The sequence below is a fragment of the Macaca nemestrina genome, chromosome 1, assembly GCF_043159975.1.
Source record: "Macaca nemestrina isolate mMacNem1 chromosome 1, mMacNem.hap1, whole genome shotgun sequence".
Taxonomy (NCBI): domain Eukaryota; kingdom Metazoa; phylum Chordata; class Mammalia; order Primates; family Cercopithecidae; genus Macaca; species Macaca nemestrina.
Genome location: NC_092125.1, coordinates 59,772,053 through 59,789,888, shown reverse-complemented (window position 1 = coordinate 59,789,888; position 17,836 = coordinate 59,772,053). Strand labels below are relative to the sequence as shown.

The following is a 17,836-nucleotide window of genomic DNA, read 5'->3' as shown; positions in this document are numbered from 1 at the left end:
ATTTCAGAGGCAATAACAAAGTGTACACACCACACTTTTGTGTGCTTTCGTCGCAGCACAGCAAACCAAAACCCCTGTTTTGGGTTCCACTCCACTTTTAAGGCATCCCATCCCAGTGGTCTTTCCACCATCCTCCCCGCGCCATCCAAGAAGGCCCTGCGCTTACCCGGTAGTGATGTCGTCGTCTTCCGTCATGGTCTTGCCCATGAGGTCACTGTCGCTCATGTAGCCGGACTTGAGGTCCACCTCATCTGAGTCCAGGGACTCGACCAGCTCCAGGCGGGAGATGTGGCTGAGCTTGCTGGGGCTGCGCATGGGCATGGTGTGGGAGTAGTGGGCCCGCTCCCCGTGCATGTACCAGGCGGGCGTCCCCTCGGAGCGGCAGCTCCCACCCACAGAAGGTGCGTCACCAGCCTGCAGCCGCGGACTGGACTGGCCGTAGCGCCATGAGAGAGGGGACGAGCGGTTGGAGAGGCTGGACACGCTGCGTGGGTTGGCGTCATCGCTGTCATAGCAGGTCGTCTCCAGGGAGCTGGGCAGAGAGCAGAAGGCACTACTTAGTCCTTGGCACGGCCGCTGTGTGCTCTGTCCCCTCACATGCACCCCAGCAATGCCTCCCCTCCACCTACAGGCCCTCTCACCTCCTCCCCACCTGCCCAAGCTCCACCTCCTCCATGAGGCCTCTGATTGTGTGTTACCTTTGTAATAAGTTATCTGTTTGACAAAGGAAATGATCTTAAGTGGCTAGGGAAGCAATCCTGTATACTGTTAAGAGCCTAGATTGTATAATATGACCTGGGTTTGAATTCTTTTTTGCTATTTGTTAGTAAGTGAGCTCAAGGAAAGTAATTAACTGAAGCTTCAGTTTCCCCATCTGTACAATGAGGATAACGGCATAAGAGTACCTTACAGAGTTGTAAGGATCACATATGTACAGATGGAACACAGTGCCTGGTATATGGAAGGGGGCAACAGATCTAGGGGCAAGTGGGAGAGACTGGTCACTTGAGCTTAGAAGGCCTTGATCATTTTGTTAAGGATGTGTCCATCATCTCTTTTCTATTAATTAGCTGAGGGCTAGCTGATTCCCAAACATCAGATATAGGAAAGCTGAAGTAGAGTGCAGAGGATAGGAAAAGTTTTGGGAATCTTGGCTGTATGGCAGGTCCCCAGTAAGACTGGTCCAAGCCACAGGCCTAGGGCAGCAGGGGAAGTAGAGCCTCCCCAGAGAATAGGGCAGCCTTAACTGGACAAAGGAGAGGACACAGGGAACCCGACATGTGGGTGAAGCCGAATGTCCAGAGTCTCAAGCCTCAGGCCCTGCTAGACCAGGCCAGTGGAGCAATGCCCAGGTTAGTGCTGGATGGCCTGAGACTAGGGGAGCCTGGGGGCCTAGGGAAGGAGATAGGAGCCGGGGGGCTGCAGAGAGGAAATACAACTGGAATCTGAAGGGGTGGCTTGCACTTGGGTTCAGGCTGAGCCCCATAATTCCACCTAGCCTAGCAGTGGGGTCAGCCTAAATCAGCCTTAGGCAGGGTCTCCATAACTTGTCCTAACTTAAGCCAGACAGGACTAAGTAAGTGAAACGGGGTTTGGTGGCCAAGAAAGCTGGGGCAACTGAGGCAATCTGTGGCTGGACATGAGTTGTCTGAACCCAAGCGATCATTGGTCTGTGAACACATCCATTGCTTAGCCACTTTGGGGGCTGGAATGGGAGTGGGACATTGATTTTTCCATTCTGATTTCTATCAAGTTTCTTGAAAAAAAGAAAAATTTCCAAAGTTGTCTCTATTGGACCTGAAAAAATATGGTCTTATTTTCTGATCAGCAGCACTTGAGGGATCCAAACGCTCTTGAAACTGAGTGTGCTGGGGTCCTGGCAGTAGTCCTGTGGGCAAGATGGCGGAGGCTCTGGCCGGGCAGGGCAATCAGTGGCGGCTGCTTCTGAACCTCTGGAGGGCTTCCTGACCGGGTCCATGCCCAGCCGCTCCCCTCCCGGCCCTGCCAACTCTTTTTACTTATTTATTTATTTTTGACAGGGTCTCACTCTGTTGCCTAGGCTGGAGTGTAGTGGTACAAACACGGCTCACTACAGCCTTGACCTCCTGAGCTCAAGTGAGCCTCCTGCCTCAGTCCCAAAGTAGCAGGGATGACAGGCACACATGAGCACATCCTGCTAATTTTTGTATTTTTTATAGAGATGGAATTTTGCCATGTTGTCCAGGCTGGTCTCGAACTCCTGAACTCAAGCAATCCTCCTACCTTGGCCTCCCACAGTGCTAGGGTTACTGGCGTGAGCCACTGCCCCTTGCTTCTGGCAGCCCTTTAGGAACCCCTTTGTGTTCTGCAGCTCTGCCTTGTACAGTGTCTTGTTTCGGCTTCTAATTACCGTGGATCTAGCCATCACATCTCCTTGGACAGAAATGGACATTCCCCAAAGCCAGAGACTGTGGTGATGGTGTGACTTTGCCTGCCTTGCTCACTCACGACTGTATTTCAGCACTTTGCATGGCGCCTGGCCTGCAGCTGGTGCTGAAGAATGAATCAAAGAGGAGCAAACCCACGATGGATGTGTAAATAAAAAGCAAGGAAGTTCTCATCAGAAAACTCAGGCCAGGGCCCTATGCAGTAAGTGCTTGATAAAAGCAAGCTGACCTTGACCACGGGATGAGACATGGGAGGAAGAGGATGATGCTAACCATACTGAGAGGGTGGCGGAGATCTCCAGGGGAGCTGGTTTGGGTAGTTAGCCTGCACCATGGTTATACACTGGTGTGGGAGTGAGGGCTGCACTCAGCATTTGTGTTCCTCAATTCTATTCCTGGCCTGCCCCTGTTTAGTTCTTTGTACTAAAAGTCCTCTTCCCCTATTCCACAGCTTTCTCTTTTTTTTTTTTTCAATTCCCCTAAACACATCTCTAGACATCTCTAGACCTAAGCTGGTGAGGAGGATTCTAGCTCAGATCCTCAGTTCTTGAATTCCAGCCTGCACCCACCCTTCAGGCTTGCCTCTCTCTGGGGAGGACACAGTTGCACTTCCTCTCCAGTCACAGTCTGACCCAGACTTTCCTTGCTGGGGGAAATGAACCAGTAGAAATAGAGGAAGCAGCACAGCAGTAAAGGCTTCTGAAGAGGAATGGAATCTAGTTATCCTGGGAGTTCCTGGGTGAAAACAGCCTTGCAGGAAGCACACACTAGACTATAAGCTCCAAGGATAAAGCTTGTGTGTGTTCTGGGGAGCCAGTGCCCAGTGCTGCGCCTGGCACACAGCTGGCATGGGTTCTGAGCATGCTGAGTACAGAACCCACCCTCATCAGCCAGTGTGACTCTGGCAGGTGCCTCCCTGCCCCCAGCCTCATTCTCTAACCCAGGGAGTATGTATATATCCTGCCTACTTCCAGGGCTAAGGGAAGGGCTCATTGATAGAAAGCACTTTAAAAAGTAAAAGAGCCGGTCGGGCGCGGTGGCTCATGCCTGTAATTCCAGTACTTTGGGAGGCTGAGGCAGGTGGATCACCTGAGGTCAGGAATTCGAGACCAGCCTGGCCAACATGGTGAAACCCCGTCTCTACTAAAAATACAAAAATTAGCCAGGCGTGGTGGCACGTGCCTGTAGTCCTAGCTACTTGGGAGGCTGAGGCAGAAGAATCGTTTGAACCTGGGAGACAGAGGTTGCAGTGAGCTGAGATCATGCCAAGGCACGCCAGCCTGGGAGACAGAGACTCTGTCTCAAAAAAAAAAAAAAAAAAAAAAAAAGAGCCATAAAAAGTCAGGGAATCATTGTTTTGGCCATCAGTGTGGAACACGAATAATATAAACCAAAGTCTAAGAGAGGAAGTGGCTCTAGGTCCACAGTAAACAGAAAAACCAGCTCCGGGGCTCTTGGTTCCTTTCCTATAAAGGGAGGCAGAAGCCAGAGGCCTTACACTCTCCCCTTAAACCAGTCAGCATTATGCAAAAGGCTTGATTTAAGCCTCCCCTTTCCCACTAGAAGCAGAAAACAAATAGCGCCTGCCGAGGATCAAGCTGTCCGGCTTAACGGAGGGGCTGGGGGCTGGCTGCTCTGAGTCAGTGGCACCAGGAGGCTGGAGCTGCTACTTCTGTCCCACTCCTGTGAGTGAGTCATTTGGGGTGTGACCCTCTCAGCAACTAAGCACTTTCTGGCTTCTTTGGCATGAGGCTGGTGGGTGACTTGGTGCTGAGAGATGTTCCAACAATTTCCTTGGATGGGGAAAGGCAGATGTCCAAGATTTCATCCGCTGGGTCCTAAACTGATAAGCCAAGCTCTGCCAGACCCCTGTTTCACTTGGGTTCCTGCTGGGGGCTTAGGGCTATGAGGGATGGCAGCAGGGGACAGATGTAAGGGGGTCCTGGAGCCCCCACTATCCACCTTTTTCCAGGACTTCCTTGGTCACCTCCCTTTCAGTAGTCAGGGATCTGCTGGCCTGAGCAGAGGTAATCCCCAGAGAGTTTTGATTTATCTTATCATTGAAAATATTCGAGATGTCTGGGAGTAAAGGGCTGAGTGTCCAAGATGAGGGCATGGGCTGGGGATAGGGGGAGGAGTAGTACAAGGAAGGAGAAGGAGAAGAGTCTTCTAAGCAGGAAGAACTAGAGCCAATGGCTGGAAGCTACTGAAGACTAAATGCAGTTCCACATCAGAGTCACTGCAATCCCACAATGCACTGGGGTGACTGAAAGGCAGTGAGTTGGCCGGGTGTGGTGGCTCACACCTGTAATCCCAGCACGTTGGGAGGCCAAGGTAGGTGGACCACTTGAGGCCAGGAGTTCGAGATTGGCCTGGCCAACATGGTGAAACCCGATCTCTATGAAAAATACAAAAATTAGCTGGGCGTGATGGCACACAGCTGTAATCCCAGCTACTTGGGAGGCTGAGGCAGTGGGCGACAGAGTAAGACTCTATCTTTAAAAATAATAATAAAATAAAAAGCCCATGTTAAAAATAAAAAAAGGAAAGTAATGAGTTCTTTGTCATTGGTGGTATGTAAGTATGTCCATGGGTGTGCTCGCATCCTCAGAATCCCAAATGGCCACACCCTGGGTTAAAAAAGTCCTTTACCACTGCCCCTGTGTCCCAACTTTGCTCTCAATTTTCCGGCCCCAGGAGTTGGAGAGGAGTCTACTTCCAGTCTAACTGGGGAGGCTTCCTAGCCCTCACACAGCCTTCCTGCCCCACACCCCCCATGATTTCCCAATCTGGTGGTCTGTTCTCCCTCCCTCTGTCCCCAGAGCTTAGCCCAGCCCTCTGCCCCACTTGGAGCTGACAGCATGAGCTCATCTGGGCAGTCCAAGGAGCCAGCAAGGGAAATTCTGAGTCACAGCAGAGCCTGTGGCCAGGACTTTGCTCCAGAGAGAGGTGCCGTGGGAGGGCTAGTGCCCCATGCAGCTGGAGGCTATGAGGTCTCTGCAGGCAGTGGGCTAGGGGGACACACCTAACAGGGCAAGGAGCTGGGTGACACTGTGTGGGCCCCGTTGAGCACTCAAGCCTCCCTCAGTGGCTGGTAGAAGAGGCCAGGGGCCACCTAATTGACACAAGAGTGAAAAGATCCAGGTGTTGAGAAGGGAACTGATTCTAGAACCCTAGTTTGATGGAGACTCAGGAACAGGAAGACAGCATGTAGTAAACCTTCTCTTGACAGATTGAGGAGACAGAGGTCTAAGGAAGGAGATTGACTATCAGAGATCACACATTGAGCTGTGTAATGGCTCCCACTTCCTGGCTCCTAGACTAGTGATTTTCAAGCTGATTTGCTGAAATGAAATGAAAAGCTCAGGCACAAGCAGATGGAAGACAAAGCCAAGCTTCTCTTGTTGAGATAAATGGATTTCCTCCTCCTTCCGCAGTGGCTCCACGCATCAGGCCACCTGGCTGACCTGACAGAGGTGTGGAGGGACCCGGGGGCCCTGCCCTCTAGAATGAGGTGGAGAGCCAGGAAGGCAGAGGGCATGACCGTCTCCGCAGCTCGAGCTTACCTGTGAGTCACCTGGGACCCCCGCAGGCTGGACATGGTCTCTTCCAGGTTTTGTCGGAGATCCAGGACATTCTGCACTGTCCTCTTTCTCTGGGACTCTGGGTCTGGGAGGGAGAGAAGGAAGAGCTGGGTGAGTGAAGAGGACTTAGTGCCGGGATCCTGGGGGTCAGGAAGTGGAGATTGACAGTGTCCCCAGGAGGCTAGTCCCTGGGCCATGATAGTCACCTCCCTCCTCCCTTTCCCAAAGACGACCAACAGAATGGGCCCTCTCAAAGGCCCTGGGCATGTGCCCTTGAGCCCTCTGAACCCCAGACCCTGGCAGGGGGTACAGGCATGGGTTTCTGTGTCTGTGCACTGCTTTCAGAGCCCCCAGGTAACTGCCTCTGCCTCTGGCTTTGTTTTGGGGAGGCCCTGCTTCTCACAGCAGAGGTCTCGAGCAAGATTTCTCATGGTTGAGATAAGCTAGAACATCTGCCTGAAACCGCCTCTCCAGGGTCGTGCTGGTAAATGTTTAACAACTGACTCTCAGAGAAAGGGGACACTGATGTATAGTGTTTGCCAATGTCCATGGTATAAAGCCTCCTATCATGGCCACTTTCAGTCCACCAATCTGATGTCACTGACCACAGTGTTAGGAAGAGGTGCTAACAATCGGCTCTGGGGAACCAGTACAAGCTGGCTTCGGCACACCTAAGCCCAGGCATGGACTGGTAATATCTGGGGTTGCTCTATGGGGTCCCGGAAAGTTAGTTCAGATATAGCCTCCTAAAGGCCAGGTGGCTGGTGGGAGGTAGGAGGGATGAGCAGTCATTTTCTGGAGCTTGAACTGAGCTCTGGGCAGTCCTCACACAAGTGGTGCAATCCCGAGTGAGGAGGATGCACGGGTGTGACCCAATCCTCAGAATCCCAGATGACCAAGGGCCATTTTATTCAACCCTGCTGTCCAGATATTAGCCTGGACAGATGAGAATCTACAACAGCAAACAGAGTGAAAATAACATCCAAATGACTGAGAGGTGCTTGAGCATGAAGGAACTCAAAGAATGTTCTCCTTCCTTCCTTCAGGCCATCCAGTGAATCTTTATCAAGCACTTACTTCATATCAGGCACCACCCTGGGCCTGAAGACAGTATGATGAAGAGAAGCTGGCTCTGCCCCATGGCTTATCTTTCATTTTTGGACCTAAAGTCATGAATGGAACCAAGTCGCCCAGTACCTCCCTAAAAGACAATCTGCAGGAGAGAGTAAGGGAATGACAGAAAGATGATGGCAAAACAACAGAGAAAACCCCAGAACTCTGGCTCTCCAGGCTACTCCCTTTTCTCCTCCATCCCCAAGCCTTCTGTCGCTGCTGCAGAGGCCAAACGCCCCCTCAAGTCCCTCCTCAGCCCACAGACTCCGCAGGAGTGTAAGGTTCTTTTAGCTGCCAGAGGGAACATTTCTGAATCTCTTTAAGAGGTTTTATTCTCCCAAGACTAAACTCAGGCCGGCTGGCAGGCGGCTTGACTGTCTTGTCAGGGAGGGGAGGTTGGGTGGGGTGGGCAGGGAGCCTGCGTTGCCCTCTCCAGAGGCTTTTGGGCACCTTTTCTGAAAACTAGCTCCACACCCAAGCCCAGCCATCCCTCCTTTCCCCTCCCAGGGGGAGCTTCTCCACTCCCACCATCCTCTCATGGTCAGCACCATGAATCCAGGCCTCCATGCTGGTGGCAAGGATCAGGGACAAATGGCAGGCCACCATGCCAGTGGCCTAAGCTCTATCCCCAGTCCTGGCATCACTTCTGTGGCCGCCAATGCCTATTTATCCTGGCAAGTGTCACCTTGTAAGCTGCTCCATGGCTTTAATTGATGGCTTGGCGTGAAACACAGACAGGGTCAATTTTTTAGACTCGCCAAGAAATAAAATTGAGTTCTAAAATGCCTATGTGGGGACTAAGAACATGGTGCCAAGGTGTGGGTTACTGGCCCAGGGTGATGCTTTTTATGGGCTTGGCAGAGATGAGGGACAGGCACACACATCTCCAAGGGGTGTGTATTCTCAAAGAGGAAGGTGATCAAGAGTTACTCAGAGAGCTCTGTGTGTGCCAGATCCTTTGCATGCATTATCTACTTGAATTCTTGCAACATTTCTGGGAGATCTGTGCTACTGCCCCATTTAACAGATGAGAAAACTGAGACTCAGACAGAACAAGTAAACTGCCCAAGGTCACACACCTAGCATGTAGCACAAGGCAGAGTTGAGCCCAGGAAGAAACTCGTACTTGTTTTGACATATCACAGGGCATCTCTGCACTAGTAGCATCAAGCATGGCAACTGTTGTATACAAGGTCCTTAGGTCTCGAGCAGTGGCTCATGCCTGTAATCCCAGCACTGTGGGAGGCTGAGGCCAGAGGATTGCTTCAGGCCAGGAGTTTGAGATCAGCCTGGGCAACACAGGAAGACCTTGTCTCTATTAAAAAAAAAAAAAAAAAAAAAAAAATTGGCCAGGTGGTTTATGCCTGTAATACTAGCTATTTGGGAGGCTGAGGCAGGAAGATCACTTGAGCCCAAGAGTTCAATGCTGTAATGAACTATGATCACACCACTGTACTCCAGCCTGGGCAATAGAGTGAGACTCAGTTTCAAAACAACAACAACAACAACAAAAAAAAAAAAAAAGAAGAAGATGCTTAGTGAACATTTCAAGAATGGATGCTACCACAGTTTTTTTTTAATTTCCAAAAACCCATGAAAAAAAGTAAAGGGATACATACATGTCACATTAGGAAAATGTATTTTTTTTTTTTTTAAAGGAAAAATGTTTAAACCACATAGTAGCCTCAGGAGAGTCACGTTGCATTGCCTAATGCCCCAGATGCTCCAGATGGGAGTCATAGACATCTAGGTCACAGGTTTGACTCTCTTTCTCCATATCTCTTTCATCAAAGACCTCTATGCTAGCCCTCTTCCTCAATTCCACATCAGCAGAGTGTGGTGGGACTACCTCAGAGTCTCCCAGGCTCGCCAAACCGCAAGGGTCCTCAAAGTCGCTCAATCCTGCTGTCTCTGGAGAGCTGGGAGGCTGAGGTCCAGGAAGTAGGGACTAGCTGGAGACCACAGAGATGCTACTGGAAGAACACTGGACTCCAGGCAGCTTCCCCACGGGTATAGATTTGGGGCATACAGGGGAGGAGGTTAGGGCAGGGTTTGGTTTCCTTGGGGGTGACCAGGATCTGGTCTCTGCTCCCAGGCCAGAGGGGCCCTGCAGAGGCTGCACCCTACAGCTCCCTCTGCTCCAGCAGTGGCCCCTGGTGGCCATTGTGGGTATGCCGCTCTGCTTCTCCAAGGCTCAGCCCAGATTGGGTCTGGAGGGTTGGGGTTCCTGGTAAGTCTGGCTTCCTCCACATTCCTGGGTGACAGACACATTCCCGTGGTGGTGCAGCACACAGTCCCAGGCCAAGAGGACTTACTTGCATATAAAAGAAAGGCCTCCAGAGCTCCAGAGGCTGCAGAGGGGCCTAGGTTGAGGGGCCAAGCTGACATTCCCACCCATGACCCTGAAGGTGAATTTTTACATTTTAGCTTGAACACATGAGTAAGTTACATTTCCGAGGGAATTTACTTCACCTGTCAACCCTTATCCATTCCTGATCTTCACCTTACCCCACCTCTGACCACCAACCCATAACTAAGCTTCACCCCTTTCTCACCATCTCCTGGGAGGGTAAGGATCAGGGATCAGGTGAAGGTATCTAGGGCTTATGATACGCTGTGATAATGAGAAAAGTAACCTAAAACTTCAATGGCTTTTTTTTTTCTTCTTGAGACAGGGTTTCACTCTGTCTCCCAGGATGAGGCGGCATGATCACGGCTCACTGCAGGCTCACCTTCCCTGGGTTTGAGTGATTCTCCCACCTTAGTCACCTGAGTAGCTGGAACTACAGGCACGCCCCATCACACCTGGCTAATTTTTGCACTTTTAGTAGAGACGGGTTTTGCCATGTGGCCCAAGCTGGTCTCGAACTTCTAAGCTCAAGCGATCCTTCTGACTCAGCCTCCCAAAGTGCTGGGATTACAGGTGTGTGCCATCGTGCCCGGCTAATGTCTTGTTTTATTGGCTAAGTTGAGATGCCCTGGAGGCTGCCTCCATGTGTCTCTGTCAAATGTTTTGCTCTGGGTGTGGGACAGGCCTGGGGACAAAACAGAGTCCAGACATGGCAAAGATGGAGAGGGAGTCTTGGTAGCCCATCCCCTTCCTCAGTACACCTAAGTGAAGGACGTGCTCAGACTACTCCCATCTTACGTGGCACCTTTGTGCAAACTAGAACTAGGTACTCTCCAGTCCAACCCACCTCTAGCCAGGTCCTAGTAGAGTACAGCGTTCTCCTTCACATGATACCAGCCAGGATGCCATCCTCCCAAACTTACTCTGGGGGCCTGGGAGTGTGTGCTGTCTTAGCTCCTACAGAACAGGGTCCAGCTGCAAGAGTGGTGTGAGTGTCTGTGTGTGTGTGTGTGCATGCATGCAAGTGTGTGTGAGAGAGACAGAGAGACAAGTAGGGTTTGAGGGGGGAAGGTGGCAGGTAGGGCTCCTAGCAGGCCCCAGGGTGACACCAAGATCTATGGGGAGGAGCTCATGATGTTATCCTGGGCTGCCCCTCCAAGCCTTTCCCTGAAAATGGAGCAACTGGGGAGAGAATGTGTGTGTTACTCAGGCTCAGAACAGATGCAAGAGTCTCTCCCAACTCAGTCATCACCATGGCAATTCACAGTCACCACAAACAGCAGCATAGCCCCAGCATGCACTGGGGCATCGGAAGAACAGGATGGTGTTTCTTTCTACACACTATTGGCTCTTACACAAGACCACAGAGAGAGCATACTGTCCATGTCAAGGGTTTTTGAGCAAGGACTAGCAATCAAATACACTTGACAGACAGGTGCGTGCACACACAAATCAAATAATGCCCAGCTACTCAATGTTCAACACGAGGCATTTTCCATGTTATTTAATTTGAGCCAGGAGACTGATCACAAGTCTTTTTGACTCCAGAGCCCTTGTTCTTTCCACTACAATACGGTGTTTCAAAATACATGCACATGCCTCCAGATATACACACCTACTTGTGGTCCAGCCTGTAGTTTGCAGAAACCCTCATAGAATTCTGCAATTCTGCAGACATATGCACGGAGAGATTTCTGTGGACATATCTCTCATTGTATGGGGAAGAAGCAAGAAGACTAAAACGATGCTAGAGGAAGAGAAGTAATTTAAAGGACAGCCGAGGGTGCACTGTGAGGATGAGGTAAAAAGGGTCTTTCTCTCTGTCCCAGTGTCAGAACAGGGAAATCAGGCTTCCCCAGGAGGGCAGGACTATGAAACTGCTCATCAAGAGATGGGGACAGTGATGTAGTGGCAAGAACATGGTCCTTAGATTCAGAAAGACCTGTGGTTCAGGTCCTGGGACTGCCCCCTTCCCAGCTTGTTTGAACAAGCCATCTCACCTCACTGCAGTTTCCTGCTCTGGGAAAAGGGAACGATACCCGCTTGGTGGGATTGCTGTGAGGCTTAAAGAGCTAATTCACAAACATGCTTATAGTACAGTGCCTGGCACACAGTAGGTGCTCTATAAATGGTGGTTTTTATCTGTCAGAAGGCACAAAGAGGTGGGTGAACAATGGGTGCACCCTCGGGCTGGCACTGAGGCTGGCCCCTTGTCTGTTTCATTTCCTGATGGGTGGTGCACACCCCTGGAGGGTGCGGCTCAATGGACCCGACATTCTCTTCTGGGACCTTGCTTTGGCGAGGTGAGACCCTCACTCATACCTGGAGTTAGGGGTGGATGAGGTAGTAACAAAACCTTGTTTCTGTGTCACCAGGCCTGACTACCACTCTGTGAGGTCACCAGGCCTGACTACCACTCTGTGAGGCAATACAATATCTTCAAACCCGTTCCCTTGGGGCCAATCTTAGCTGTGGAGTATCATGAACCTCAGGGGCCCCCTCTGGCCTGCAGTCTAAAATCTGATGTAGTAATAGGCGGAGAGCCTCCAACTGAGGGTAATAACCCCCCAAAATTCAGAGAAGTTCAGGAAGAAGGAGACTCACGGGAATCCATCACCCGGCAGTCAAATTTCCCCAAGTTCTATAAAATTTTAATTATTGTCTGGCAATTAAGTAAACTGCAATAACTGCCTGTTGAAATCTTAATTATTTCCACCAATGTTTCAGATCCCCCATTAGTGGTTTGGCCCGGGGCAGAGGCCACAGAGGACTGCGTTTGCACCTGACTTCTAGACTGGCTTCTGCTGTGAGTGGCTGGATGAGGTGGGAACCAACAGAAGGAACGGAAGTGAGCCAAAGAAAGAACGTTTTCAAGTCATGGCACTTCAGAGATTGAAAGGATCTCATTTTGTACATGGTGGTTTTGGGGGTGGCGGTGGGGGAACAATAATCCCTCAGGCCCAGAGGGGAGGGGCCTGCCCAGTGTCACCAGGTTGTGAATGGCATGGTAGCTATCACTCTTGGCTCAGGGATCTTTCGACCAGCACTCCATGCTATGGGCTGGGGTTGAAACACACAGAGATGTGTCACCAGAAGAGGTGAACTGCAATGTAAATTCATCGTGTGGGATGGTTTGGGACTGGATCCCAAATCCAGGCTAGGCTAAATGGTCTGGAAACAAGGATTAAGCAACATAAGCAACACAACACGCACACGCACACACACACACACACACACACACACACACACACATCCCTTCTTAATAACTCTCAAAAAGAGAAAGAAAAAACTCCTTCCTGACCCTGTTAGACCCCTAGGGTGAAGCCTGGGTCAGTGGGCATTTATCTGCCTGTCTCACAACCAGCATTTGTTGATGATCATCTTGTGCTTACAATGAGTCAAATGTTTTTGGGAATCGTTTTTATTTCTCTCTCCTCCACTCAAGGACATAAACCTTCAAACTCCAGCCAGGGAGAGCATTGCAGGCCCACCTCAGTGCACCCCTTGGTCTAACGATAAACTCCAGGTCTCTACCCGCTGCTCAGAGCTGGAGTAGGAGGGTTCTGCTGGTTCTTGCATCCAGTGACCTTGCATTGATTCACTGCAAAGGCTCCATCCTACAGTGTGGCTGGGGGCAGGTATGGAAAACTGACAGATAACCCAGCAAGCAAATCCCCTCTGCCTTCAAGTAGAGCACAGTAACTGTCACTACAGTGACTCCATCCCCTCTCTCTACCCTTTTCTTCGCCATCTGATGACCCAAGAGGCTCTAAAACAGATGCTGGCAGGCCCCCACACCAGAGGCACCCCATTTCCATGGAGGATGCAGGCAGGGGACTATTTGTTCTGTTACTAATCCTATCTTTCCCTCATTCCCCGACTTAAGTCACAATATTGTCAGAGGCAGTTGTCACTGAACCCCCGCAGCGTGGCAAATCTCATGCTTCTTGTAGTTGAGTGCTCCTGCTCCCCAGGGGAGCTCCCAGGGTTTTCCTCCTTACCCCAGAGAATCCTGAACCATCTCAACCAGCGAGTGGGCTGAACTGGAGCCCAGCACTCAGCGGCGCTCCTGTTGTTTGCTGCATGGCAACATACACCCAGAAAGAGCCAGGACTAAAGGACTAATGTGTTGGCCACATGGGTGTGTGAGGCAAGGAAAGAAAAACTAGGAAAGAGAAGCAAATCTGGGACGAGAGAGAGAAGCGTGCATGGCCACCTCAGCCTGGAACTGCCAGGCAGGTCTCTTTCCAGATCACCTACTGTTTTGATTTTCATTGAGTGACACGGCTTGGATTAGGAACCCTTGGTAATGCATCTCCACTGGGCACTGGGCTAAGAGGAATCGTAAAGCAGGGGATGCCGGCTGGACAACTTAGAACACATAAAGAGGGTGGGGGGCGGTGGCTTATGCCTGTAATCACAACACTTTGGGAGGTAGAGTTGGGAGGATCCCTCGAGCCCAGGAGTTCAAGACCAGCCTGGGCAACACAGCAAGAGTCCAACACTATAAAAAATAATAATTTTTAGAGTTCTAGCTTGGGAGCACACATGACTTAGCTGTGGGAGCTAGGGAGAATCACTTCCCCTCTTTGGGCCTCAGTTTTCCTATCTACAAATAAGAGAGTGGGAGTAGAGGACACCCAAGCCCCTACCCAGTTTTGACAGTCTGGTTCTATGGTTTTGTACTTGTCTGAAGCCCATAAAAGCATCTTTTCTCTCAGAGTATGTTAAAAAGGCAGATAACAGGGTGTCAACCCCCAGAGCTTCTGATTCAGCAGGAAGGAGATGGGGCCCAGGAATCCTCGTCTTTGCCAACCCCCACAGTGGAGGGTGTGCTACAGAAGGCCACATTTTGGAAAACCCTTGTCTCGTTGCACACCACCAGTATTGGATGTCCATTACAAAACCAGGGCTTGACTTCCTGATGTCAAGTGGCTACGCAGAGTGTCACTGGCCTTCAGAACAAGTCTACTCTTCAGGCACAAGTCTGTTCTCTGGAAAAGCCCCCTCCTTCATCTCCAGTCTTTGGATAAGAGAAGCCACCTAGCCACCTCAGGCTTGCAGCAAGAGGACCCATCCCCAGTCCAGCCCCGGCCAGGTCCTCTGGGGGCTTTTTGCTGAGAACGGCCACAAGGGGGCGCTGCCGGTCCTCAACCGGCTGTGGCCTTGCTGCGGCTGCAGCGCAGCGAGGTGGGCAGCGTCTCGCTCAGGCTCCGGAGCCGCCGCCCAGGTCTCTCTGTCTCTCCCTCAGTCTCCTGCTTAGCACAGTTCATTTCCTCCTGGGACTCTGCACTCCTAGGGCTGACAGCCTTTCTGCAACCCCAGGCCTCGTGGTCAGGCTGGGAGAGCAGCCTGAGTTTGCAGTATCTATGATGGGGAGCCCACCCGGTTCTTGGGGAGAGGGAGCAGGGCCTGGCTTCTGGGATTAACCAACCAGCCTTGGGCACCAGGGAGGTTCTGCGGACCCACGAGCTCCACTTGGTAAGCTCTGATTCAGGGCCAAAGTTTCCAAGAGGTTCCAGCTGGCCTTTCTGCTCCAATCCCCTGGGGAAGTATTAAATAGATCAGCGTTCAAATCCATGCTCTGAGGCCTCACCTCTGCTCCTCCGCAGTGTTCTTGAGGCTGGGAGCTGCCTGATGAGCTGGGAGGAGAGTCACCCCGCCCCCTCCACCACAGTCAGCCTGACCCTTTCTGAGGAGTGGCAGCCTCTCTCTGCAGCAAGCTGAGGGCAGGCAGTGACCACAGGGCAGCCCCACGCGAATGGTTAGGTCAGGCCGAAGCCTGTTACTGGACAGCCCAGCCCTGCTCAGCCCTGTGCATAAGTGCAGCCTTTGGCAGCAAACTTGGGCCAGGGAGATGAGCTTAAAGTTCCAGGAGAAAGCCACTTAATATTAAGCAGCAATATCACCTTAGGAAAGGACTTGCCAAGGTCAAGGGTGGTCCATGAGGAGGACTGTGGGAGCAGGAGAGGGTGCCTGGCCTCGAGCCCTGTTTGGAAGGAGTGCTAGTTTGCTAATCCTGCCTTCTCTACTTCAGGAGAAACCCCTCCCTGCCCCATTTCCTTGTGAATGTTAGATTATAGGATCAGAATGTTAGGGTATAGGATCAGATAGCAGACTCTCGAACATATTCTGTCTTCTCTCATTTAAAGACTTGGACTCCCAGGCTGGGCTCGGAGGGCAGGCCTCCTGCAGAAGGTGGCCTGCCTGTCTCAGCCTGGAGACAAGGCCCTCTGTTCCCCAGCAGGCCCTGACTTTCCTGCCCAGTGAACCTCAAGGTTTACTGAAAATGTTTTCCATTAGTGATCCTGCCCAGTCCCTTCATGTGACACCCTGCTCCAGAGAAGTCACTGCTGCTGGGAGCTGGGAATGGTTGTTATAGCAACAGTTTACACAGCAGAGAGAACCATCTGCAGGCAAATGGGGACAGGAGTGGGGAGGGGCTGAGTCCAGGTGTGGATGACAATTGGAGGAGGCCCTGGGGGATTTCTGGTTGTGACACTAGTAAGATTAGTATTGGCTAACTCTTCTACAGGGCTGGGTACCAGGCACTATTCTAGCAGCTTTATGTATATTAGCCCATTTAATCTTCAGGACAACTCTTTGAGATAGCCCAGTTATTATCCCCATTTTACAGTTGAGAAAACGGAAGGCCGGGGAGGTTGAGTAAACTGTCCAACAGCAAATGGCAAAGCCAGAATTCAAACCCAGATAGTCTGACTCTAGAGCTGCATAGTCCAATGTTGTCACCACTAGCCAGAATGGAAAGAGAGACAGAGAGAGAGAGAGAGACAGAGAGAGAGAATTCACACACCAAAATTCACCCTTTTAAAATGTACAGTTCATTTGGGAGGCCGAGGCGGGTGGATCACTTGAGGTCAGGAGTTCGAGACCAGTCTGACCAACATGATGAAACCCTGTCTCTACTAAAAATACAAAATGAACTGGGCATGGTGGTGCACTCCTGTAATCCCAGCTAGCTACTTGGGAGGCTGAGGCAGGAAAATCGCTTGAACCTGGGAGGCGGGGGTTGCAGTGAGCAGAGATCGCGCCATTGCACTCCAGCCTGGGCAACAAGAGTGAAACTCCATCTCAAAAATTAAAAAAATAAATAAAATGTACAGTTCAATGATTTTTAGTATATTTGCACAGTTGTACAACCAATAATCACTATCTAATCCAGAATATTTTTATCATCCCAGTAAGAAGCCCTGTGGCCATTAGCAGAGACTCCCTGTTCTCCCCTTGCTCCAACTCCTGGCAACCACCAATCTACTTTCTGTCTCTATGAGTTTGCCTATTCTAGACACTTCATGTAAATGTAATCATGCAATACGTGGTGTCTGGCTTCTTCTACTTAGCACAACGTTCTCAAGTTTACTCCATGCTGTAGCAAGCATCACTACTTCATTCCTTTTCATGGCTGAATGATATTCCATTGTATGGATATACCACATTTAGTTTATCTATTCATTTTATAGGCGTTTGGGTAATCTCAACTTTTGGCCTAGTATGAATAATGCTGCTATGAAATTCATGTCCATGCTTTTATATGGATGTGTGTTTTCATTTCTTTTGGATGTATGCCTAGGAGTACAATACTGGGTCCCATGGTAATTCTATAGTTAACATATTGAGTAACCGCCAGACTCTTTTCCAAAGTGGCTGCTCCATTTCTCATTCCCACCAGCAGTGTAGGAGAGTTCCGATTTATCCACACCTTCACTGACACTTGTCATTTTCTCTTTTTGATGGCCATGGAGTATGTGTGAAGTGATATCTTACTGTAGATTTCATCTGCATTTCCCTAGTGACTAATGATATTGAGCATCTTTTAGATTTAAATTAACTGAAATTAATGAAGTTTCAAATTCAGTTCTTGGGTTGCACTAGCCACATTTCAAGTGTTCAATAGCCACATCATTACACCAGCTCGTAGCTACTGCAGCACAGATACAGAAGTTTCCACCACTGTAGAGTTCTCTTAGAGTCACTAGTGTTGGTCTGTGCTAATATCACTGGTTCTTTTTCTTCTTCTTTTTCTTTTTTTATTATACTTTAAATTCTAGGGCACATGTGCGCAACGTGCAGGTTTGTTACATAGGTATACATGTGCTATGTTGGTTTGCTGCACCCATTAACTCGTCATTTACATTAAGTATTTCTCCTAATGCTATCCCTTTCCCATTCCCCAACCCCATGACAGGCCCCAGTGTGTGATGTTCCCCACCCTATGTCCAAGTGTCCTATGTCCATTGTTCAATTCCCACCTATGAGTGAGAACATGCGGTGTTCGGTTTTCTGTCCTTGTGATAGTTTGCTCAGAATGATGGTTTCCAGCTTCATCCATGTCCCTGCAAAGG

At 50.4% G+C, this 17,836-nt stretch overlaps 1 protein-coding gene across 4 annotated transcripts in view; it reads right to left on the bottom strand.

The window, feature by feature from the left end:
* LOC105484717 (neuron navigator 1) overlaps positions 1-17,836 on the bottom strand; it is a 191,637-nt gene that overhangs the window by 99,488 nt on the left and 74,313 nt on the right. For all 4 annotated transcript variants that reach the window (XM_071077903.1, XM_071077906.1, XM_071077911.1 and 1 more), the window contains exons 4-5: positions 5,993-6,095; positions 167-532 (exon numbers count right to left, since the gene is read on the bottom strand). In XM_071077903.1, coding sequence (XP_070934004.1) covers positions 167-532; positions 5,993-6,095 — 469 coding nt within the window. The remainder of the gene's footprint in view (positions 1-166; positions 533-5,992; positions 6,096-17,836) is intronic.